Raw genomic sequence first — 23021 nt, forward strand, 5'->3', positions numbered from 1 at the left:
TATTGCAACTGATCCTAGCTGCGTGCTAGCAGGACAGGCTCTTGGAAGGCAATTTTGTCAAGTTATGGTTACGGTTGTGATGAAAAGAGATGCTATGTTGCCTCGCCCTTATGTTGGTGTTGAAAATATGGCTGATGCAAAGGACCTAGGAATTGCATGGCCATACAATTGGGTAATAAGCAACTCCTGTTCTTGTTTCTTATTTTCATATGTGATGAATTAATTAGTGATGTCTCTAACAGCTGAAGCTTTGCAAGTCATCAAAATCATCCCAGTCTGGTGAGGCTGCTGGGATACTGCAGGGAGGACAAGGACGTCCTGCTGGTGGAGTACATGGCCAAGGGCAGCCTGGAGAACCATCTCTTCAGAAGTGAGCCACGCAGTAAGTTTGTGGCCATCTCATTCTTGTCTAATTTTTTTTACCCCACATTGATTTCAAGTGGTAGATGCATGCCTTTTATAGGCTAAGCTTCATCTCTCTGAACCAAATTTAGAGAACTGGATTTTACAGTGAAACAGTCAATTCCTACATAATTCAAATATAAAATTAATAGTACTGAAACATCAAGTTCACTATTAGAAGGGAAAATACAAGATTGTTAACTACTTGGTTATTGAGTGGTGCCAGTACTGAAACATCAAGTTCATTATTAGAAGGGAAAATACAAGTTGTCGTGGAGTTATGGTTAATATTTACTATAATAGCATAATGTGAGTTCAGTAGACACCTGATGGCATGTAAAGCATCAAGGGCATTAATACTGTATTAATAAATATAAGTTTTATGGAAGAAGTAAAAAAAATTTAGAACTCTTGCCATGTATTCTCTTCTAAGGTTCCTTCTTTTGTCGTTTGCCTGCTAGTAGAAAAATCAAAGGGTTCTTGTTATCAACACTTAAGCACAATGTAGCATGTTGGAGAGAACAGGGCTCTTTGTCACTTTTACCTCTGTATTTGTGTGCCCAGAGAAGGGCTATGAATGCAAGTAGCACCAGCTTGGTATGGTCAAGAAAAAATTGTGGTCAGTTTTAGAATATTTGTAGTACTAGTACTGAAATCTACACACTATTTAGGTAGCCAAATCAAAAGCATGTTACTTAGCCGAATTACATCTCAGCTGCTATTTGGATTGGAACTATCAATTTATTATATCTTTTATTTGCATGTGGGAGGTAATGGCTAGGGGGGCCTGATGCATGCAGGAAGCAATTGGATGGAATTTCGCATGGCCAATGCATTATTTTGGACATTCTAACTAGATATGAAAGCTTTTGGACATTCTAACTAGAGATGAATGCTTTTGTTTAAGTGATGAAATGTAATGAGTGCGAGCAAACCATGAGATGTAAACTGTGCAACTAGTGCAAACATCTATATATGAGCTATGCGTTATTCTATCTTGATGGCCAAACTACCTTATGTAACTTGTTTCTCCAAGTTGAGCTTATGGATATGATATAATGATATAATTGTGAGCTATGATGAGCTTCATGGTCATAATTGTGTATATTGTTCAAAATGGAATTGATGATTTTATATATGGTTCATTGATTGTATGATTAGTACTGATACTGAGGTTAATGAATAATTTGAGGTTAATGAATAATTATGCTGTTAATTTTTTGTATTGATAGTGTCAGATAGTTGGACGCTATATAATATATAGCGTCTGACCAATAGTCGCTATAAGTATGTACTTGGCGTCGAACAGTCGGTCGGTATATCTTTAACGTACCGTCGAACGGTCGGTCGCTATAATTAAGGTCGGACGCTATAACTTATAGCGACGCCACTTATACCCACGCGTCAAAGTCGGACACTATATGTATATAGCGACCTACCGTAGGTCGCTGTACTGACTTATAGCGACCTACCGTAGGACGCTGTAGATAGGCTGTGGTATAGTGAAAACAGTATTATAGACATTGAATTGTGTCTTCCAATTGCTAAAAAAGAGTAAAACACAGAACCACGACAATTTTACAGCGCTTGCATCATGGATCAGCCTTAATGAATCATAATTTCTACTTCGCTAACACTTTGTTACTTGACTATCTGCAATATTAAATTAAGCAAACAAATGAAATATTGGCGTGAAGGAAGTTGAGCAGGGGTACATGCTCTCCGCTTTGACGGCAGGTGCCTGTTGAGTAGTAGAGGATGTGCCGCCTCGGATGGGAAGCCGCACTCCGTGAGCCACGCCGCGCAACTGCTGCACGTCATGCCGCTCACGTCGAGCAGCATAGTGGAGTCACTGTCGGAAACTGGGTCTTTGCCGAGTGTTTTTATGTTTACCGAGTGCATTTCTTCGGACACTCGACAAACAAGCTCTTTGTCGAGTGCTGCGAAAAAAACACTCGGCAAAATAATTGCACTCGCTGTTTGCCGAGTGCTGAAAAAAAAACACTCGGCAATGACGTAAGTTTGTCGAGTGCCCCCAATATGGCACGAAGGCGAACACTGCTTTGCCGAGTGTCAGATCTATGATACTCGGCAAAGATCCTATACTATAACTCACGCACCCCAAAAGTGCAGCTGCGAGGCTGGTCTCCGCTGTTACTTCTCTGCTGCCCGCCTCTCCCCTCCGGGCACAGATTCAGTGACTTTGCTTCAAAAAGTCACATTGTAACTTTCCCTATGCTATCCAACGTCCAATCAAGATCCAACGAGGGAGATGGATTCAAGGCATGTGACCTGTTTCTTCTTTCACGCGAACGTCCTGGCCGCGCTACTGGCTTGAAGACTCGAAAGCTCCATTCGTCGCACCGAACCTTCGCGGCTCCATGTGCACCTCGCCGGCCAGCCGATGGCCACGCAGTCGCTCGAACTCTGAGTCTCCGAGAGTCTCGGACGAAGCCGTCGGCCACTCGGCATCCATATGCTTCACGGTGACCTTGTACGCCTCTATCACCATCCCCTCGCACAGGAGCGCAACCATGATGGCACCGGTGGTCAGGCCGGCCTGGGCGCCCGGCGAGATGCCCCACCAGCGAAGGGTGTCCAACAACGCGAGAACGTTGTAGGAGCATAGCAGAGCACGGCATCGTAGCTTGCCACACCGTAGTTCTCCTGCACCTCGCTGCCATCCGTGCCTCCCAGGAGGGCCCGGAAGTGCCACGTTGAGGCACCGCTCTGCTCAGAAGGAGACCCATCATTGCCGCGCTGGCCGCCCCACTCGCCATACCGACCTTCGCAACAGCCGTGAACGCTCGCCGGATCCCGTGCCCGCGACGGCCGCTCGCTCGCCGCGCCCTGTGCCCATGCCAACCGGTCGCTTGCCACGCTGGCCGTGCATGCACACAGCGCTGGCCACCAGCTCGCCACACCGGCCGTGCGCGTTTGCCACGCCGCCCACCGTGATGGCAGCACGCTCGCTGCGTCCCATGTCCGCGACGGCCGCCGTACGCCGTGTTCACGACGGTAGCTGCTCACTGTGCTAGCCTCCGCGACGGCCTTGCGCGCTCGCAGCATGCCATGGCCGCCCACTCGCCATGCCCTGTGCCCACGCCGCCCCACGCGGTGGCCGTGCACACACCGCACGTCACCAGGCCAACCTTGCAGAACTAAGGTTAGGCTTCAAGGTGCCCTTATTCAGGATTGATTTGTGGATTCAATGGGTATAGTGTTAACTTAGGGTTTTAGAGGAGTAGGAAACAGTGACTCTATTATGTGCTTGTGCTATGGATTGCAATCGGAGTGATGTAGTTACTAGGTATGCATCATTATTTACTCTTTGTTGTATGGTATGTGTGGATCTCATATGCATGTAGTGTTCTAAGTCTGTAATGGGTGTTTTTAGGCTCTATGCAGAGCCTAAGCTTAGTTTAGTGCCTGTAGATGGTGGCATTCTAGAACAGCCACGGGGACATGTCGTTAATTGGGATGAATTACGGATTGAGGAAAGGCAAGATGATGAAGGGGAAGGAATGTTAGATATTTTCGATGAGGACGAGCTATATCGTTTGCTGGGCCTGAGAACCAAGGATGATCATGGCCAGGGCGCCGCTGATGGTACTTCCAATGAGGATCGGGCTACCGCAAACAATGCTAGTACAGTCCTTGATGTTGACACTAGTGGTGCAGCTATCCCTGTTGATGATGCAATACCGAAGGAGAGGGTGATGGTGTATGATACTAACAAACCATGCATGGATATTGGCACTGTGTACCCCAACATGGTTGAGTTTAGATTAGCGGTGAGGCAGTTTGCCATTAATAAAGAGTTTGCACTACACACTATGAAAACAGACATAGAGAGATTTATTAGGAAGTGCATGGCACCAGATTGCCCTTGGCATATTAATGGTTGAAAACAACGTCATTCAAAAACTATTATGGTATAAAGAATTTTTTTTTTGTTATATGAATATGACTTCTTTTTTTTGAGTCATGGCAATGTTCTAATTTCTGTAATAATGCAGGTTACAGCTCTGATTGATCAACATAATTGTTCATCCAGTGCGAGGAGACTTACTACTACACCCACTGTTGCCTGGGTTGCTTCAAGGGGTATCAAGCACCTCAGGAAGGACCCAAATATGGGCACAGACGAATTGAAGAAGCAGCTGCAAGATGACCACAAATGTGAGATTCACTATGACACCGTTTGGAAGGGGAGGCAGATTGCAATGAAAGAGTTGTTTGGTAGCTAGGAGGAAAGCTTCCAAATGCTCTACAATTGGAGGGCAGAGGTTCTGAAGCACTCACCAAACAGTGTCATTGAGATTGACATCAAGATGGTTGATGGCAAGGTACACTTTCACAGGTTCTTTTGTGCTTTAAGTCCTTGTATTGAGGGTTTTCTAGAGGGATGTAGGCCTTACCTTAGTATAGACTCCACTGCGTTGAATGGTAAATGGTGTGGACACTTAGCAGCAACCACTGCTCTAGGCGGACACAATTGGATGTATCCTGTTGCATTTGGCTTCATAGATGGTGAGACAACAGAAAATTGGGAATGGTTTATGACTCACTTGCATAAGGCCTATAAGAGATTTGTCCATGAATACTATTTAGTGGAAAAATTCAGGAATGCATATAAGAGATTAATAGAGCCACTCCTAGATAAATCTCAGTGGCCACATGTGCCACTTTCATTTACAGTTGGGGCACCATTGGACAAAAAGGGTGCTGGGAGGTATAGGAAGCTGCGGATAAAAGGATGCCTTGAGGGAGGAAGTGGTGGAAAAGGAAAAAAGGCTACCAAGGAGGCTGATAAAGCTGCTGAAGAGGAGGTTATGCAAGCTGCTAAACCTAAAAGGCAATTGGTCAAATGGAAAAGAATGTGCAAGGGGTGTGGAGAATTGGGTCATGGAGAAACAAGCTACAAGTGCCGTCTAAATGGGACAAAGAAAAGATACTGATTTCTTTAGTTTTGTAACTTACATCTACTAAATGGGACAAACAAGCTACAAGTGCCTAAATTGTTCTAACTTGCAGGAAAAGGAAGCCGAGGACAAATACAACTAAGTATGGAAAGAATGGTAAAAAAGCTGCTGAAAAAATTCCTGTACAGGCTGAGAATGGTGCTGTATAGGCTGAGAATGCTGTTGTACAGGCTGATACTGCTGCTGTTCAGGCTGAGAATTGGGCTGTACAGGTTGATAATGCTGCTGTACAATCTGATAATACTCCTGTGCTGCCAAAAAATGTTGCTGTATAGTCTGAAGATGTTGTCGTCCAAGCTGAAAAGGTTGCCACAGCTAAGGCCAATCTTTTGTCAACAAGTCCAGAAAGGTTGACTAGAAGGTATTTCATGTTTCCAGAAAGCTGAACTTACTCTTTCATGAATTATTTCATCTTTTGTCAACAATTATTTCATGTTGCAGCCGACTAGCTGTACTACTTGGAGAAGGGCCAAGTACATTGCTAAATAAGCAGCCTACAACTACACCAAAACCAAAGAAGGTACTACATTTATCGCCAAACAAGCAGGCTACAACTTCACCAAAACCAAAAGGGAATAGCGAAGAAGTTGATTCCAAGGAAGTTGAAGACGAACTGAGATGTGAATTTGAAACACTGTTGTAATGCCTATGTATGAGCTGGCTTTTGAAAAACTCTACTGTAATGTTGTAACGTATTGTGTGAACCTTTGTGAACCTTTATGAACCTTTATGGAATGTTACTGGTCCTTTATGAAATCTACTATGATTTTGGTTAGTTGAGCTATCAAGTAATGTCTCTTTTGTACTTGCATTCTGATAAAGTGTTAATGCATGATTAGTTGACAGAATGTGTATGAGTTGTATAGTAACTATGTATGAGTTGTATACTAACTGTTTACAAACTGAAATTTGGACCAATATCAAGTACATTTGGACCAACTGCTGGTGCCACAGCTAACCTTACAGAGGATGTTTGTTCGTCTGGCATAACAATGGATGACAGCATGCAGGAAAATATGGCATAACAATGGATGTTTGTTCGTCAGAATGAAAAAAGTAGTACAGACCTTGTTTCGTATGAGGTAAAAGAGATGGTTATCAAGGATAACTTTCAAGAAAAACAACAGAACAAAGATGTCATTGTAGATCCTGCTCCTCATGAAGCTGATTCTTTTCCTAGTACTGATAATCACAGGGGAAATGAGCAGAATGAAGAAAGTATTGGAGACACCACTTCTTACAAGATAAGTACTGTATAAAGCATGAGTAGTACTGAAGAAAAGGAACAGATTGAAGAATTCATTGTGAATCTGGCTTCTGAAGAGATCAATGTTACAAGTATCAGAGACATGGTTGAGCAGCAGGATGAGAATGATGTACAAACTGTACAAGGGAATTACATGAACCTTGATGTCTGATATATATAACCAAAAGCCCTTGGTGTTACTGGCAATAGTTATTCAAAGAAAAAAAAGATAGAGGAACCAACACTCCATGAAATTTCATATTGCAAAGAAAAAATTATTGATCTGACATTTTATTACCACAGCCAGGGCTTGTTTTGACAATAGGTATGACTAACTGCAAAAGCTAACTAATCAATACTGATACAACATAGTTCTATAACACAATCTTGTTTCACTTGCTAATAAGCACTACCACGCCTAAAAGAACTATGACAGTCATGACTAAACAGAGCACCACCAACAGCTGGACCATATCGATAAGCTTGTCCATCTTGAGATAGATCCTATCTTCATCAAAAATCCTGCTTTTAAGCTTCATTTCTTCTTGACATTTAGTTTCACCATGACCTTCTAATGGCACTGCAGCTAGCAAATCTTCTTTAAGCTTCTTTGCGACTACTTTCTTGTACTTTTCCAACCACCTAAAGAATGGACATTTCTTCACTGCCTGTGGAAATGACAGTACATAACACAGTTTATTTATCCAAACCTTGACACAGTACATAGTTCATCCAGTTCTATATGATAATAAACAATAGAGCAATATATACTCACAAATTCATTGTAGTTTACGCATTTGAAGAAAATTATATCGTTGTTCTTCTAGGATTTGCATTCCACTACTTTATCACCATATTCTGGGCATGGAATTAGGGGGTCCCACTAGGGCCAAGTGGATACAGAGAAACGACATCTGTTGGGATGAACAACGAACTAGACGAACCCTCACCCATAGCCTGCGCGTGACGCAGGGAGGCGCGGCGGGCCTGGTGACGCGCGGTCGAGCGACGGCGGCCTGGCGCAGACGGGCGTCTTGGCTGGGGCTGCCTTCGCCTGGGGAAGAGCACCCGAACGGCCAGGAGCAGCGGCCGTAGATCCAGCGACGGGGAGAGTGGGGACCTGCTCTAGGCGGCGCCGGCGGGCTAGCCTTCGCCTGGGGCAGGGAGCGTCTTGGGGCGGATGGCGGCGGCGAGGCTCGGCCCGGGGGCGCGGCGCGGGAGTGGGGCCGGCGCTTTGCCTTTCACTCCAGCGAGAGAACAGCGAGAGGGGGAGAGATGAGAGCCCAGGGAATAGGTCAGCGACCTCAGGGGCAAAATGGTCACCGAAGGCTAAAATGTTGGCTCAAAATTTTTTAAAGTCCACTTAAAACTCGAAATGACATTATAGCTTGTTGGACTCGTTTTATAAGGGCATTTTAGTGAAGCCCACAAAATTAATGGCATTTGGGCCGGCTAACCCCCGTATGGGCAAAATCCGGATTTTCTCGTTTGTATATGTACTTGTACACACTATGGAATATATATATTCATTCAGATGTTTTCGTGTTTTAAATGCAGGTCAACGCAGGCAGAACAGCTGGATCTTGGGAGGGGGCGCCAGATCTGCTGCTCCTCCCCAGTCCCCAGGCAGGCATTTGCTCCAAGAGTGGCCATTCGTGCCTCCGCAGCTACCCATTCGTGCCTCCTCCCCAGTCTGCAGCTCCAAGATTGGATAGATGGTGGAGAAAGAAAGCTTAGTTCCTGGTGGCACCTGCTTCTGAAGGAGGCTCCCTCCTTTTCTTCGCAGCTGAGGTGAGATTATCTGTCGCAGTTTTGTTGAGCGAGGTTGTGCTGAGTATGTGAGCAGAGTAGCAGATCATCCGTATGTAGTACAATCAGAAACTATCTGTTAGGAAATTAGTAACCGGGCTGATCTCTTTCTTACTGTACATGTAAACTCAGTCCATTACCCTGATGATAAAGATCCCGACTCTGATTTCAGAGCCAACAAGTAAAATGGTAAAATTCAAACAACATCCACATGATGAATTTGGACCAGATTTATTAGTTTTGTGGTTCTGTGTGTGCTCAATCCTCCTTGGGCAAGAATCTATTTCACTCTCAGTCTAGAAGACAAGTAATCAATTTATGCTAATCCTTTCCTTTCTTTGTTTTTGTTACTTCCTCTTCACTGATTACATGCACATTCACTGGTCTCGTAACTGTTTGAAGGGTACCGAACCATTCGCCTATAGATGGATTCTGAAGATAAGATACATGATCACCTGGAGGTCACATCTAAATGCGACCATGACGTGCTTCTTAAAAATGAAGAAGAATTCAAGCCAATATACCTGCCAATGTCACTTCTAAAGGCGATCACTAAAAACTTCTCTGATGGTCTGGAAATTGGCAGGGGTGGGTTTGCTGTCATTTACAAGGTATAAGAAACTCTCATCTGCCCGCTTGATTAACCATTGTTCGTGTGAAAACTCTTTGTCATACGTCTAATGAGAGGCCCCCAACCCAGAGTTAATGGGCCAAGCGAGGCCCAAAGAAGGGTGTTGGGCCAGCTCCAGCGCACCCCAGGGGAGTCGCGCGCGCCAGGAGGAGGGGCGCCGACGCCCTCGCTGCCCCCTTCACCCTATAGAGATTAGATAATTAAAGTAGAAGATTTATTATGTTAGGAGTTTGGTTTGTCCAGGAAAGGAGAATCCAATCTATAAGGATATCTCCCATAGTTGCTTGGAACACAAGTCCTATAGGGACTATAAATACAAGGAGGATGTAATTAATCTAATCTAAGCAAGAATAGAGCAATTGCTCCTTCCCCTACCTCTCTCCCTCTCCCTGCCGCCTCCCTTTCCCTTCCCTGCGCCGACCCCCTTCCCCACGCCCTTAACCCTAGCCGCCACCCTCCCTCCCCCAGGAGGCCTCTTACACTCTTCTTCGTGCTGATAAGGAAAATGACGTTACTTTTGACTGCAGGGACTGCTTAAAAGAGGTGGAACCGTAGCCGTGAAGAAGCTACTGAATTCAATTTGTATGGATGATAATCAATTCCAAAAAGAGGTTAGCTGTCTGATGAGGGTGGGACACAAAAATATAGTACGGTTTCTGGGATACTGTGCTGATACACAAGGGAAAATGGAAGACTACAAGGGAAAGTTTATCCTGGCAGATGAAAGACAGAGGTTGCTCTGCTTTGAATACCTTCCTAATGGGAGTCTTGAAAAGTATATCAACGGTATGATAGTGTGGCATGTTATACTTCTTTCCATCTCTAGATAATCTTGTCCACATGTCCCGCATGTATGATAGCACTGTAAAATTTCTCTTACTAGGGACCCTTTGATTAATGTGTTGCTTTTACAGATGCGTCCGGTGGACTGGAGTGGAATAAGCGTTATAAAATTATCAAAGGAATTTGTGAGGGCCTACAATATCTTCATGAGAATAATATTGTTCACTTAGATCTCAAACCTGCCAATATACTGCTGAACGATAACATGGTCCCAAAAATATCTGATTTTGGTCTCTCAAGGTGTTTCGAAGAAATGCAAAGTCGAACTGTGACGTCAACACTAATTGGATCCATGTAAGCTAGCTCGCCTCATTGAAGTTCATCTCTTTTCATTTGGCTATGCCTGAATTGTTGCAAACATTCTCACATCTACCAAGTTTCTGAATTCATGCAGGGGATATTTGGCACCAGAATTCTTTAGTGGAGAGATTACTAGAAAGTTGGATATATATAGCCTTGGTGTTATAATCGCAGAGATGCTGACTGGGCAGAAAGGACATTCCCCAGTTGAAAATGTAAGAGAATTTATCTGACCATGCTATCAACTAATTATGTTATGTTTTGACTTTGCTTAATATTAAAAAAAGGGCGTACCCAGTGCAGAGAGCTCCCGCTCTGTGCGGGGTCTGGGGAAGGGTGTCAGTGGCAAGCCTTACCCTCGCCTGTGCAATGCGAGGAGACCACGACTCGAAACTGTGCTTAATATTAGAGTATGAGAATTTTTTATTGCAAAAAGATTCCCAAGTTGCGAGGTAAATCATATTTTTTGTTGCAAAAAGATAAATAATATTTTTCCCAAGTTAACTAGCCTTCCCAGGGTGGTTTTTTCTTTAACTTACCTCAAATGCGACATGCAGACTGTAAGTTCCTTTTGTTGGAAATATCTCGATTTTCACACTACTGTAGGTGAACCTACATTTTTGGAGTGTCTTTATTGTTTGCTTAATTTCTGAATTGAAGTGCATTTTCTAAAATTAACTACTATATACCTTTTAAAGGATATGAGCATGATGTTCCTATACTTATATGCTATCTAATTATTTTGCAAACATGTAGGTGCTTGAATGCTGGAGAAAACGATTTGGAGAATCATCCCCAGACACAGAGAAGCTGTTGGAACAAGTAAGAGTATGCGCTAAGATAAGAATGAGCTGTGGGAACCTTGACCCAACAAAGAGACCAGATATCCAGCAAATCACAGCAATACTCAATGAGCCGTCCGACTCCGATGAGTTTCCAGAGGTAACTATGTTCACTCATGGTAAATAGCTCGTTCCCTAGCATAACCTCTTTGGGGGCTGAGGTGTGTTTGTGTCATCATTTTCACAACTGTGCAATTGAAAAAATAAGGAATTTTAAAGTTACTGAGTCTTGTTGAACAATTTTGTTTCAAAGAAAGAGGCCGGAGCTCTGCCAATCAGTTAAGATAGAAAGCAGAGAGTGTTCCAAGTGTGCGCGAAGCATGAAAACTGCCCACAAGCTACCCACTTGTGGAACAATGTCATTTCGAGTCTTCCTCCACTTGAACATGTGTTTGTTTGTACCCCTTTTGTTTTTTTTTCATATATCTATATAAAAAACCATATTAGGGCCTCAACTATACTGTATTTCCCTCAAAAATAAATATCATATAGAGAGCTCCTCTGTATCGGGCAATAGGCCTCTAAAATACCTGGGAATTATTTTGTTCCGTAATGACAAGGGGGTATCAGAGTCTGGCACTAACGAACCAGTGCTGATTGATGAGCTGGCCTGATAGTAATTCACAATGATTTTTGCATCTTCCTTGTTCCTAGTGTTATGGTCCATGCATTTTAGAATTTGATATGCTCAGTCATTTTTGCCATCCTCTTTAATAAAGTGGAAACAGTAGTTCTATGTAGATAACTAGATATGTAACGCCAAACCTACTGTGCTTGTCATTTTATCACAGCTGAATATTTAAAACCTTTTGTTCAGTTTGTCTGCTTTTCATTATACAGGATCTTTTCTACCAATTTTTAAGTTGGTGTTTCTTCTTTTCTTTATATGCATTGTTGAGAAAGTTCTGTAGCCTGAACTTGCCAGCTTTTTTTTTTTCAATTTTTCCCCCTTCTATATGAATCATATGTTTCGCAGTTACGGATTACTCTTCATGCATAAGACTTACCCTCTTGTACATATCATTAATCAATCATGGCCAGGTTGACTTCGAGGAGGTTTTCTCATCGTTAGTGACAATGCAGCACACGGAAAGAATGCTGTCAACAAGATCATGGTGGTGGAACAGCCATATTAGCCCCCAAAACTCGAAATGGCTAGCTGATAATATAGAAGGTAACGGCTCTCTTCTTGTTTGTTGGACGATCATACCCTTTTTTTTTGTAAGATGGAGCAGCATGTATTTTGGTACTCATGTTATTTGCAGCTAGGCATAGCTATCTGTTTCATCCTGATGTAAACATAGATGGTACAGCTATTTCTGACTACCAATTTCTTTCTGAACATAGAGATGGAGATGGGGGTTAAAGAGATGATTAAGTATGTCGAGGCCGATGCTGATTCTTTCGCAAGAAAGGCTGAGATGTATTACAAAACACGGCCTTTGCTTATGAGTCATGTTGAAAAATTCTATCGGCAGTACCGTTCTCTTGCTGAGCGTTATCATGATTTGACTGATAATTTGCGCAAGAGCACTCCGATATCACTGCATTCTAATGACTCTGATATATTGAAGTCTGATTCTGAGACGTAGTCAGATGTTTAGGAAAAAGATTAGACTCTGATATATTGGCATCTGATTCTGAGACACAGTCTAATGACTCTGATTGAGAAAATAAACTAGCGCCCTGTGAAGGAAGGATCAAATTTGAGGGTGAAGACACGGCGTTGGCAGCTAATCATTATGGAGCCCAAATAGCGCATTATGGCCACTAGAATGAGAAGTTCAAGCAGGGCCTTGTGCAGAATTCTGAAAGTATTTTGGTCCAGTGTCTGAAATTACAAAAGCTCCAGGGAGTTTTCAAGAAACTAGCATGGTTAGTTGAGCATTTTGCGCAACTAGACTTTGTAAGGTCATGGTTTTATACTTTGAGTACTCTTATGCATTCCAAACATAAAAATTCAGATAATCTTCATATTAAAAAAATGTACATCCAGCTTCTTTTTTTTTTTCGAAATATCCGTTACTGGCTTTCATTAAGAAGTGGAGAAGAAGTTGTTACATGCTCTAGTGGCGCAAAGAAGCATTTACATGTTCATCAGGTCGCCAACCTTGAGTTCTAGATACTTGATCATCGGTATGTAGTACAATCAGAAACTCTCTGTTAGGAAATTAGTAACCGGGCTGATCTCTTTCTTACTGTACATGTAAACTCAGTCCATTACCCTGATGATAAAGATCCCGACTCTGATTTCAGAGCCAACAAGTAAAATGGTAAAAATCAAACAACATCCACATGATGAATTTGGACTAGATTTATTAGTTTTGTGGTTCTGTGTGTGCTCAATCCTCCTTGGGCAAGAATCTATTTCACTCTCAGTCTAGAAGAAAAGTAATCAATTTATGCTAATCCTTTCCTTTCTTTGTTTTTGTTACTTCCTCTTCACTGATTACATGCACATTCACTGGTCTCGTAACTGTTGGAAGGGTACCGAACCATTCGCCTATAGATGGATTCTGAAGATAAGATACATGATCACCTGGAGGTCACATCTAAATGCGACCATGACGTGCTTCTTAAAAATGAAGAAGAATTCAAGCCGATATACCTGCCAATGTCACTTCTAAAGGCGATCACTAAAAACTTCTCTGATGGTCTGGAAATTGGCAGGGGCGGGTTTGCTGTCGTTTACAAGGTATAAGAAACTCTCATCTGCCCGCTTGATTAACCATTGTTTGTGTGAAAACTCTTTGTCATACGTCTAATGAGAGGCCCCAAACCCAGAGTTAATGGGCCAAGCGAGGCCCAAAGAAGGGCGCTGGGCCAGCTCCAGCGCACCCCAGGGGGGTCGCGCGCGCCAGGAGGAGGGGCGCCGACGCCCTCGCTGCCCCTTTCACCCGAAAGAGATTAGATAATTAAAGTAGAAGATTTATTATGTTAGGAGTTTGGTTTGTTTAGGAAAGGAGAATCCAATCTATAAGGATATCTCACATAGTTGCTTGGAACATAAGTCCTATAGGGACTATAAATATAGGGAGGATGTAATCAATCTAATCTAAGCAAGAATAGAGCAATTGCTCCTTCCCCTACCTCTCTCCCTCTCCCTGCCGCCTCCCTCTCCCTTCCCTACGCCGACCCCCTTCCCCACGCCCTAAACCCTAGCCGCCACCCTCCCTCCCCTAGGAGGCCTCTTACATTGGTATCTCGGAGACCAGGCGATCCCAAGCTCCTCCCATGGGTGCCAACGGCAACGCCACCGACATGAAGGCCATGTTCGATGGCCTCGTCGCGGACCTCCACAAGCAGTTCGACGCTGTGAAGGAACAGTTCGACAACATCAGCGACCGCCTCAAGAACATCGAGCAGGGAGGCCTCTTTGATGAAGCCGCCGCCGCTGCTCGCGCCCAACGCGAGCATGAGGCCACTGCCACCAAGCTCGAGGCCGATGCCAAGCGTGCCATGGAGGAAGCCGGTCGAGCCTTCCTCAAGCAGCAGAAGGAATCAACAACGTCATCCGCAATCCCTGAGATTATGGCTGGCCTAGAGGGCAAGCTCTTCGACAACCCCAACAAGCCGGAGGCGCCCACAACCAACCTTCCGCCGCCGTACCCTGGGACACCACCAGGCTCCTTCCCCGTCCTAACGCCGCGCATCCACAAGCTGTCGTTCCCCACGTTCGACGGCAAGGAGGATCCATTGCCATGGCTTAATCGCTGTGAGCAATTTTTCAGGGGCCAAAAGACACCAACAACCGAGCAAGTCTAGTATGCATCTTATCATTTGACAAGTGGCGCGCAACAGTGGTACATGCGCCTCACGCAGGACAAGGTGGTGACGGATTGGGCGTTCTTCACCCGCTGCGGCATCGACACCACCATCCTCGTCGGCAGCGGCAACGAGGTCTCGTGTCGGGCGGCATCCTTCAGCGTTCCACTCTGCATTGACGCCGAAGTCTTCTACATCGACGCTTTCCTCCTCGACATCGACAACGACATCGACATCGTCCTGGGTACACCATGGCTGGCCGGCCTTGGACGACTGACATGGGACTTCTCCATCATGGAGCTTCAGTACTACCGCAACGGTCATCCCATCTCCCTCACCACCGTTCAACCTCGACACGTACCACCGACCGTCCTCGCCATGCCAGCTCCACCACCTATCAGGAGGGCGCCACGGGCTCCACCCACACCTCCTCGCAACATCATGAACTGGGCAAGCCGGTCTCGATGCCCCAACGCCCTGGACCAAGTCAGCACCATCGACGCCATCTTCGCCCATCTACGTCGAGCCATCCTGCAACAGCAGGAGCTATGCCACATTGCTCTCGCCGTCACCAATGGCAGTGCCGCCCCAGCTTGGGAACTGTATCGAGAACTACTCTTCTTCGACGGACGCTTCTACATCCCAGCGGTCTCGCCACTACTACCTGATCTTCTGCAGGTGCTACTACGCGGGGGACCAGCAAACATGGTGCTCCTGGCACTCGGCTGCCACCCATCCTCGATGGCGCCTGGCCACAATGCCGCCCCCACAGGCATTCTGCTAGGGCGCCCTTGGCCACAGGGCACGGTGTCGTCCATCACGGTGATCTTCATCGACAACTTGGGTCGCCAGCTCCTCCGCGTCGACAACGTCTACATCTCCCTACGCCCCGACTCCGACCTACACCGACTCTCGCCAGACGAGTTCGACATGGGCCACTTCATGTTCGGCACCATGCTGGACCTAACGACACCATCTACATGTTCTAGCGCCACGATCTGGCAGCGGGTTCCGGCCTACATCGTCGCCAACAAGATCCACAGCTTCATCGCTCCACTAAGGGACATGGTCCACTTCACCATCAACGCTGTGATTCACCGCCCTCTCCTCTTGGTAGCATGCCAAGCGATGGGATCAATAGGGGGCGCCGGACCATATAGCTACTACTTCTACGGCTACATTGGCAACCTCCTCTACTGCTTGGAGTTCGTCGTCGAGCGAACGCGGGACAACATGATTCGAGCTGACCCAGTCCATGGTCGTCTCCTAGCTCGAATTGAGGCCATTCTGCCCGGACAAGCACCACCACCCAATGGCGTCAATGACTGGGCCTTGCTTTAGCGCGAGGACGCGCTGAGTGGAGAAGGAGGGAGTGATGTCATACGTCTAATGAGAGGCCCCCAACCCAGAGTTAATGGGCCAAGTGAGGCCCAAAGAGGGCGCTGGGCCAGCTCCAGCGCACCCCAGGGGGGTCGCGCGCGCTAGGAGGAGGGGCGCCGATGCCCTCGCTGCCCCCTTCACCCTATAGAGATTAGATAATTAAAGTAGAAGATTTATTATGTTAGGAGTTTTGTTTGTTTAGGAAAGGAGAATCCAATCTATAAGGATATCTCTCATAGTTGCTTGGAACATAAGTCCTATAGGGACTATAAATACAGGGAGGATGTAATCAATCTAATCTAAGCAAGAATAGAGCAATTGCTCCTTCCCCTACCTCTATCCCTCTCCCTGCCACCTCCCTTTCCCTTCCCTGCGCCGACCCCCTTCCCCACGCCCTTAACCCTAGCCGCCACCCTCCCTCCCCCAGGAGGCCTCTTACACTCTTCTTCGTGCTGATAAGGAAAATGACGTTACTTTTGACTGCAGGGACTGCTTAAAAGAGGTGGAACCGTAGCCGTGAAGAAGCTACTGAATTCAATTTGTATGGATGATAATCAATTCCAAAAAGAGGTTAGCTGTCTGATGAGGGTGGGACACAAAAATATAGTACGGTTTCTGGGATACTGTGCTGATACACAAGGGAAAATGGAAGACTACAAGGGAAAGTTTATCCTGGCAGATGAAAGACAGAGGTTGCTCTGCTTTGAATACCTTCCTAACGGGAGTCTTGAAAAGTATATCAATGGTATGATAGTGTGGCATGTTATAGTTCTTTCCATCTCTAGATAATCTTGTCCACATGTCCCGCATGTATGATAGCACTGTAAAATTTCTCTTACTATGAACAGTATCAAGTGTTTTAGGTTAAGTACATCAAGGATGTCAAAAACTAGGGGCCCTTTGATTAATGTGTTGCTTTTACAGATGCGTCTGGTGGACTGGAGTGGAATAAGCGTTATAAAATTATCAAAGGAATTTGTGAGGGCCTACAATATCTTCATGAGAATAATATTGTTCACTTAGATCTCAAGCCTGCCAATATACTGCTGAACGGTAACATGGTCCCAAAAATATCTGATTTTGGTCTCTCAAGGTGTTTCGAAGAAATGCAAAGTCGAACTGTGACGTCAACACTAATTGGATCCATGTAAGCTAGCTCGCCTCGTTGAAGTTCATCTCTTTTCATTTGGCTATGCCTGAATTGTTGCAAACATTCTCACATCTACCAAGTTTCTGAATTTATGCAGGGGATATTTGGCACCAGAATTCTTTAGTGGAGAGATTACAAGAAACAACAACAACAACAAAGCCTTTAAGTCCCAAACAAGTTAGGGTAGGCTAGAGTTGAAACCCAGGAGAAGCAATCAAGGTTCAGGCACGTGAAGTCTTCCAAGCACTTCTATCTAAGGCTAAATCTTTTGGTATATTCCATCCTTTCAAGTCTCATTTTATTGCCTCTACCCAAGTCAACTTCGGTCTTCCTCTGCCTCTCTTCACGTTACTATCCTGGCTTAGGATTCCACTACGCACCGGTGCCTCTGGAGGTCTCCATTGCACATGTCCAAACCATCTCAACCGGTGTTGGACAAGCTTTTCTTCAATTGGTGCTACCCCTAATCTATCACGTATATCATCGTTCCGAACTCGATCCCTTCTTGTATGACCGCAAATCCAACGCAACATACGTATTTCTGCGACACTTAACTGTTGAACATGTCGTCTTTTCATAGGCCAACATTCTGCACCATACAACATAGCAGGTCTAATCGCCGTCCTATAAAACTTGCCTTTTAGCTTCTGTGGTACCCTTTTGTCACATAGGACACCAGATGCTTGCCGCCACTTCATCCACCCTGCTTTGATTCTATGGCTAACATCTTCATCAATATCCCTGTCTCTCTGTAGCATTGATCCTAAATATCGAAAGGTATCCTTCCTAGGCACTACTTGACCTTCCAAACTAATATCTTCGTCCTCCCGAGTAGTAGTGCCGAAGTCACATCTTATATACTCAGTTTTAGTTTTACTGAGTCTAAAATCTTTGGACTCCAAAGTCTCCCGCCATAACTCCAGTTTCTGATTCACTCCTGTCCGGCTTTCATCAACTAGTACTACATCGTCCGCGAAAAGCATACACCAAGGGATGTCCCCTTGTATGTCCCTTGTGACCTCATCCATCACTAAGGCAAATAAATAAGGGCTCAAAGCTGACCCTTGATGTAGTCCTATCCTAATCGGAAAGTCATCTGTGTCTCCATCACTTGTTCGAACTCTAGTCACAACATTGTTGTACATGTCCTTAATGAGCCTGACGTACTTCGTTGGGACTTTATGTTTGTCCAAAGCCCACCACATAACATTTTTTGGTATTTTATCATAAGCCTTCTCCAAGTCAATAAAAACCATGTGTAGGTCCTTCTTCTTCTCCCTATACCGCTCCATAACTTGACTTATTAAGAAAATGGCCTCCATGGTTGACCTTCCGGGCATGAAACCAAATTGGTTGATAGAGACCCGCGTTATTGCTCTCAAGCGATGCTCGATAACTCTCTCCCATAGCTTCATAGTATGGCTCATCAACTTAATTCCTCGGTAATTAGTATAACTTTGAATATCCCCTTTATTCTTGTAGATCGGTACCAATATACTTCTCCTCCACTCGTCAGGCATCTTGTTCGATCGAAAAATATGGTTGAACAGCTTGGTTAGCCATACTATAGCTATGTCCCCGAGGTATCTCCACACCTCGATTGGGATACCATCCGGTCCCATCGCCTTACCTCCTTTTATCCTTTTCAACGCCTCTCTGACCTCAGATTCTTGGATTCTCCGCACAAAGCGCCTATTGGTGTCATCAAAATAGTCATCCAACTGAAAAGTTGTGTTCATATTCTCACCATTGAACAATTTGTCAAAATACTCTTGCCATCGATGTCGGATCTCATCCTCCTTCACCAAGAGATGCTCCTTTTCATCCTTAATGCACTTAACTTGGTTGAAGTCCCGTGTCTTTCTCTCACGAACCCTAGCCATCCTATAAATGTCCTTCTCTCCTTCCTTCGTACTCAAATGTTGGTAAAGATCCTCGTACGCTCTACCATTTGCCACACTTACAGCTCGCTTTGCAGTCTTCTTTGCCACCTTGTACTTCTCTATGTTGTCCACACTCGGAGAGATTACAAGAAAGTTGGATATATATAGCCTTGGTGTTATAATCGCAGAGATGCTGACTGGGCAGAAAGGACATTTCCCAGTTGAAAATGTAAGAGAATTTATCTGACCATGCTATCAAATAATTATGTTATGTTTTGACTTTGCTTAATATTAGAGTATGAGAATTTTTTGTTGCAAAAAGATTCCCAAGTTGCGAGGTAAATCATATTTTTTGTTGCAAAAAGATAAATAAAATTTTTCCCAAGTTAACTAGCCTTCCCAGGGTGGTTTTTTCTTTAACTTACCACAAATGCGACATGCAGACTGTAAGTTCCTTTTGTTGGAAATATCTCGATTTTCACACTACTGTAGGTGAACCTACATTTTTGGTGTGTCTTTATTGTTTGCTTAATTTCTGAATTGAAGTGCATTTTCTAAAATTAACTACTATATACCTTTTAAAGGATATGAGCATGATGTTCCCATACTTATATGCTATCGAATTATTTTGCAAACATGTAGGTGCTTGAATGCTGGAGAAAACGATTTGGAGAATCATCCCCAGACACAGAGAAGCTGTTGGAACAAGTAAGAGTATGCGCTAAGATAAGAATGAGCTGTGGGAACCTTGACCCAACAAAGAAACCAGATATCCAGCAAATCACAGCAATACTCAATGAGCCGTCCGACTCCGATGAGTTTCCAGAGGTAACTATGTTCACTCATGGTAAATAGCTCGTTCCCTAGCATAACCTCTTTGGGGGCTGAGGTGTGTTTGTGTCATCATTTTCACAACTGTGCAATTGAAAAAATAAGGAATTTTAAAGTTACTGAGTCTTGTTGAACAATTTTGTTTCAAAGAAAGAGGCCGGAGCTCTGCCAATCAGTTAAGATAGAAAGCAGAGAGAGTGTTCCAAGTGTGTGCGAAGCATGAAAACTGCCCACAAGCTACCCACTTGTGGAACAATGTCATTTCGAGTCTTCCTAGCTGTATAGTCTTCCTCCACTTGAACATGTGCTTGTTTGTACCCCTTTTGTTTTTTTTTCATATATCTATATAAAAAACCATATTAGGGCCTCAACTATACTGTATTTCCCTCAAAAATAAATATCATATAGAGAGCTCCTCTGTATCGGGCAATAGGCCTCTAAAATACCTGGGAATTATTTTGTTCCGTAATAACAAGGGGGTATCAGAGTCTGGCACTAACAAACCAGTGCTGATTGATGAGCTGGCCTGATAGTAATTCACAATGATTTTTGCATCTTCCTTGTTCCTAGTGTTATGGTCCATGCATTTTAGAATTTGATATGCTCAGTCATTTTTGCCATCCTCTTTAATAAAGTGGAAACAGTAGTTCTATGTAGATAACTAGATATGTAACGCGAAACCTACTGTGCTTGTCATTTTATCACAGCTGAATATTTAAAACCTTTTGTTCAGTTTGTCTGCTTTTCATTATACAGGATCTTTTCTACCAATTTTTAAGTTGGTGTTTCTTCTTTTCTTTATATGCATTGTTGAGAAAGTTCTGTAGCCTGAACTTGCCAGCTTTTTTTTATTTTTTTCAATTTTCCCCCCTTCTATATGAATCATATGTTTCGCAGTTACGGATTACTCTTCATGCATAAGACTTACCCTCTTGTACATATCATTAATCAATCATTACCAGGTTGACTTCGAGGAGGTTTTCTCATCGTTAGTGACAATGCAGCACACGGAAAGAATGCTGTCAACAAGATCATGGTGGTGGAACAGCCATATTAGCCCCCAAAACTCGAAATGGCTAGCTGATAATATAGAAGGTAACGGCTCTCTTGTTTGTTGGACGATCATACCCTCTTTTTTTGTAAGATGGAGTAGCATGTATTTTGGTACTCATGTTATTTGCAGCTAGGCATAGCTATCTGTTTCATCCTGATGTAAACATAGATGGTACAGCTATTTCTGACTACCAATTTCTTTCTGAACATAGAGATGGAGATGGGGGTTAAAGAGATGATTAAGTATGTCGAGGCCGATGCTGATTCTTTCGCAAGAAGGGCTGAGATGTATTACAAAACACGGCCTTTGCTTATGAGTCATGTTGAAAAATTCTATCGGCAGTACCGTTCTCTTGCTGAGCGTTATCATGATTTGACTGATAATTTGTGCAAGAGCACTCCGATATCACTGCATTCTAATGACTCTGATATATTGAAGTCTGATTCTGAGACGTAGTCAGATATTTAGGAAAAAGATTAGACTGATATATTGGCGTCTGATTCTGAGACACAGTCTAATGACTCTGATTGAGAAAATAAACTGGCGCCCTGTGAAGAAAGGATCAAATTTGAGGGTGAAGACACGGCGTTGGCAGCTAATCATTATGGAGCCCAAATAGCGCATTATGGCCACTAGAATGAGAAGTTCAGCAGGGCCTTGTGCAGAATTCTGAAAGTATTTCGGTCCAGAGTCTGAAATTACAAAAGCTCCAGGGAGTTTTCAAGAAACTAGCATGGTTAGTTGAGCATTTTGCGCAACTAGACTTTATAAGGTCATGGTTTTATACTTTGAGTACTCTTATGCATTCCAAACATAAAAATTCAGATAATCTTGATATTAAAAAAATGTACATCCAGCTTTTTTTCTTTTCGAAATATCCGTTACCGGCTTTCATTAATAAGTGGAGAAGAAGTTGTTACATGCTCTAGTGGCGCAAAGAAGCATTTACATGTTCATCAGGTCGCCAACCTTGAGTTCTAGATACTTGATCTACATGAGTATAGAATCCTAACTAGGAAGGAAGTGACGAATTTGCTTAGGATGTTTCTCACAGTGTCAATCTAGGTGGGGCTAGCAAGATAAGGTCAAGCTTCTTATTCCCAACGAAGCAACATGTGTGCATTGGTAATCCAGTTGTCCGGATGTAGTTCTCCCCTACCCACCCATGCATTCTGCCACATGTTCCCAGACTTTCTTGGAGAAATTGCACTCTTGGAACAGGTGAGAGTTTATAGGGTTTTCCTAAATTCTAAAAAAAACTGATACCTTCTTCAATCTTTGAATGGTTGGACTGTGAAAGGATCATGGAAAGCGGCCTCCCTAGAGGCTAGAGCCCTGGACTGAGATCGGTCTGGCAGAAACTACAGGCGGGATATATTCTGTTGGGGTGTTTTGTTACCCCTTTCTAAGGTTGAGTCCCTATCATATCGAATGCTTGACATTAATTTGAAGTATTAAACATAGACTAATTACACAGATTGAGACTAATTTACGAGACGAATCTATTAAGCCTAATTAGTCCATGATTTGACAATGTGGTGTTACAGTAACATATGCTAATGATGGATTAATTAGGGTTAATAGATTCGTCTCGCGAATTAGTCACGGCTTCTGTAATTAGCTTTATAATTAGCTCATGTTTAGTCCTTCTAATTAGGATCCGAACACCCGAGGTGACACCTCCTGAATGTCCCTGCACCGAACTGTTTGCATTGCGCTGCTAGATAGCCCGTTTGGCCGGGCTCCGGCTCCCGTTGCCAAACCACTGTTTATCGGAGCCGGTTTTTTCTCTCTTCGTTTTCTCTCTCACAGAGCCGTTTGGGGGGGGGGGGGGGGGGGGGGGGGGGGGGGGGGGGGGGGAGAAGCTACATTTTTTTTTCTCCCACGGCTCCGGCTACAG

The 23021-nt window shown here is 44.1% G+C and overlaps 4 protein-coding genes across 4 annotated transcripts in view; 3 read left to right on the plus strand and 1 right to left on the minus strand.

Moving 5' to 3' along the window:
• LOC136510359 (G-type lectin S-receptor-like serine/threonine-protein kinase At2g19130) overlaps positions 1-23021 on the minus strand; it is a gene marked incomplete at its 5' end in the record, with an annotated part of 120664 nt that overhangs the window by 51056 nt on the left and 46587 nt on the right. The window lies entirely within an intron of this gene.
• LOC136512594 (cysteine-rich receptor-like protein kinase 44) lies at positions 8194-13013 on the plus strand. Its single transcript, XM_066506556.1, has 8 exons — positions 8194-8424; positions 8845-9053; positions 9601-9859; positions 9988-10210; positions 10311-10431; positions 10973-11158; positions 12100-12232; positions 12406-13013. The coding sequence occupies exons 2-8, from the start codon at positions 8868-8870 to the stop codon at positions 12648-12650; spliced, it is 1353 nt and encodes a 450-aa protein (XP_066362653.1). The 5' UTR covers positions 8194-8424; positions 8845-8867; the 3' UTR covers positions 12651-13013.
• On the plus strand, positions 13182-17662 carry LOC136512595 (cysteine-rich receptor-like protein kinase 44). The gene is made up of 4 exons (XM_066506557.1): positions 13182-13753; positions 16690-16948; positions 17128-17350; positions 17451-17662. Exons 1-4 carry the CDS (start codon positions 13568-13570, stop codon positions 17533-17535), a joined length of 753 nt encoding a protein of 250 aa, XP_066362654.1. The 5' UTR covers positions 13182-13567; the 3' UTR covers positions 17536-17662.
• On the plus strand, positions 19362-21973 carry LOC136512596 (protein NETWORKED 4A-like). The gene is made up of 4 exons (XM_066506558.1): positions 19362-19465; positions 19879-20064; positions 21030-21162; positions 21333-21973. Exons 1-4 carry the CDS (start codon positions 19427-19429, stop codon positions 21575-21577), a joined length of 603 nt encoding a protein of 200 aa, XP_066362655.1. The 5' UTR covers positions 19362-19426; the 3' UTR covers positions 21578-21973.

This window comes from Miscanthus floridulus, chromosome 16 (genome assembly GCF_019320115.1).
Source record: "Miscanthus floridulus cultivar M001 chromosome 16, ASM1932011v1, whole genome shotgun sequence".
Taxonomy (NCBI): domain Eukaryota; kingdom Viridiplantae; phylum Streptophyta; class Magnoliopsida; order Poales; family Poaceae; genus Miscanthus; species Miscanthus floridulus.

Excerpts from the sequence above, each read along its gene's own strand:
- LOC136512594 (XM_066506556.1), top strand. The coding sequence starts at position 8,868 with ATGGATTCTGAAGATAAGATACATGATCACCTGGAGGTCACATCTAAA. Across the intron at positions 9,054-9,600 it reads GGTTTGCTGTCATTTACAAG|GGACTGCTTAAAAGAGGTGG; the intron begins GTATAAGAAACT and ends TTTTGACTGCAG. Across the intron at positions 11,159-12,099 it reads ACTCCGATGAGTTTCCAGAG|GTTGACTTCGAGGAGGTTTT; the intron begins GTAACTATGTTC and ends AATCATGGCCAG.
- LOC136512595 (XM_066506557.1), top strand. The coding sequence starts at position 13,568 with ATGGATTCTGAAGATAAGATACATGATCACCTGGAGGTCACATCTAAA. Across the intron at positions 16,949-17,127 it reads TCTTGAAAAGTATATCAATG|ATGCGTCTGGTGGACTGGAG; the intron begins GTATGATAGTGT and ends TTGCTTTTACAG. Across the intron at positions 17,351-17,450 it reads TCAACACTAATTGGATCCAT|GGGATATTTGGCACCAGAAT; the intron begins GTAAGCTAGCTC and ends GAATTTATGCAG.
- LOC136512596 (XM_066506558.1), top strand. The coding sequence starts at position 19,427 with ATGCTGACTGGGCAGAAAGGACATTTCCCAGTTGAAAAT. Across the intron at positions 19,466-19,878 it reads GACATTTCCCAGTTGAAAAT|GTGCTTGAATGCTGGAGAAA; the intron begins GTAAGAGAATTT and ends GCAAACATGTAG. Across the intron at positions 21,163-21,332 it reads GCTAGCTGATAATATAGAAG|AGATGGAGATGGGGGTTAAA; the intron begins GTAACGGCTCTC and ends TTCTGAACATAG.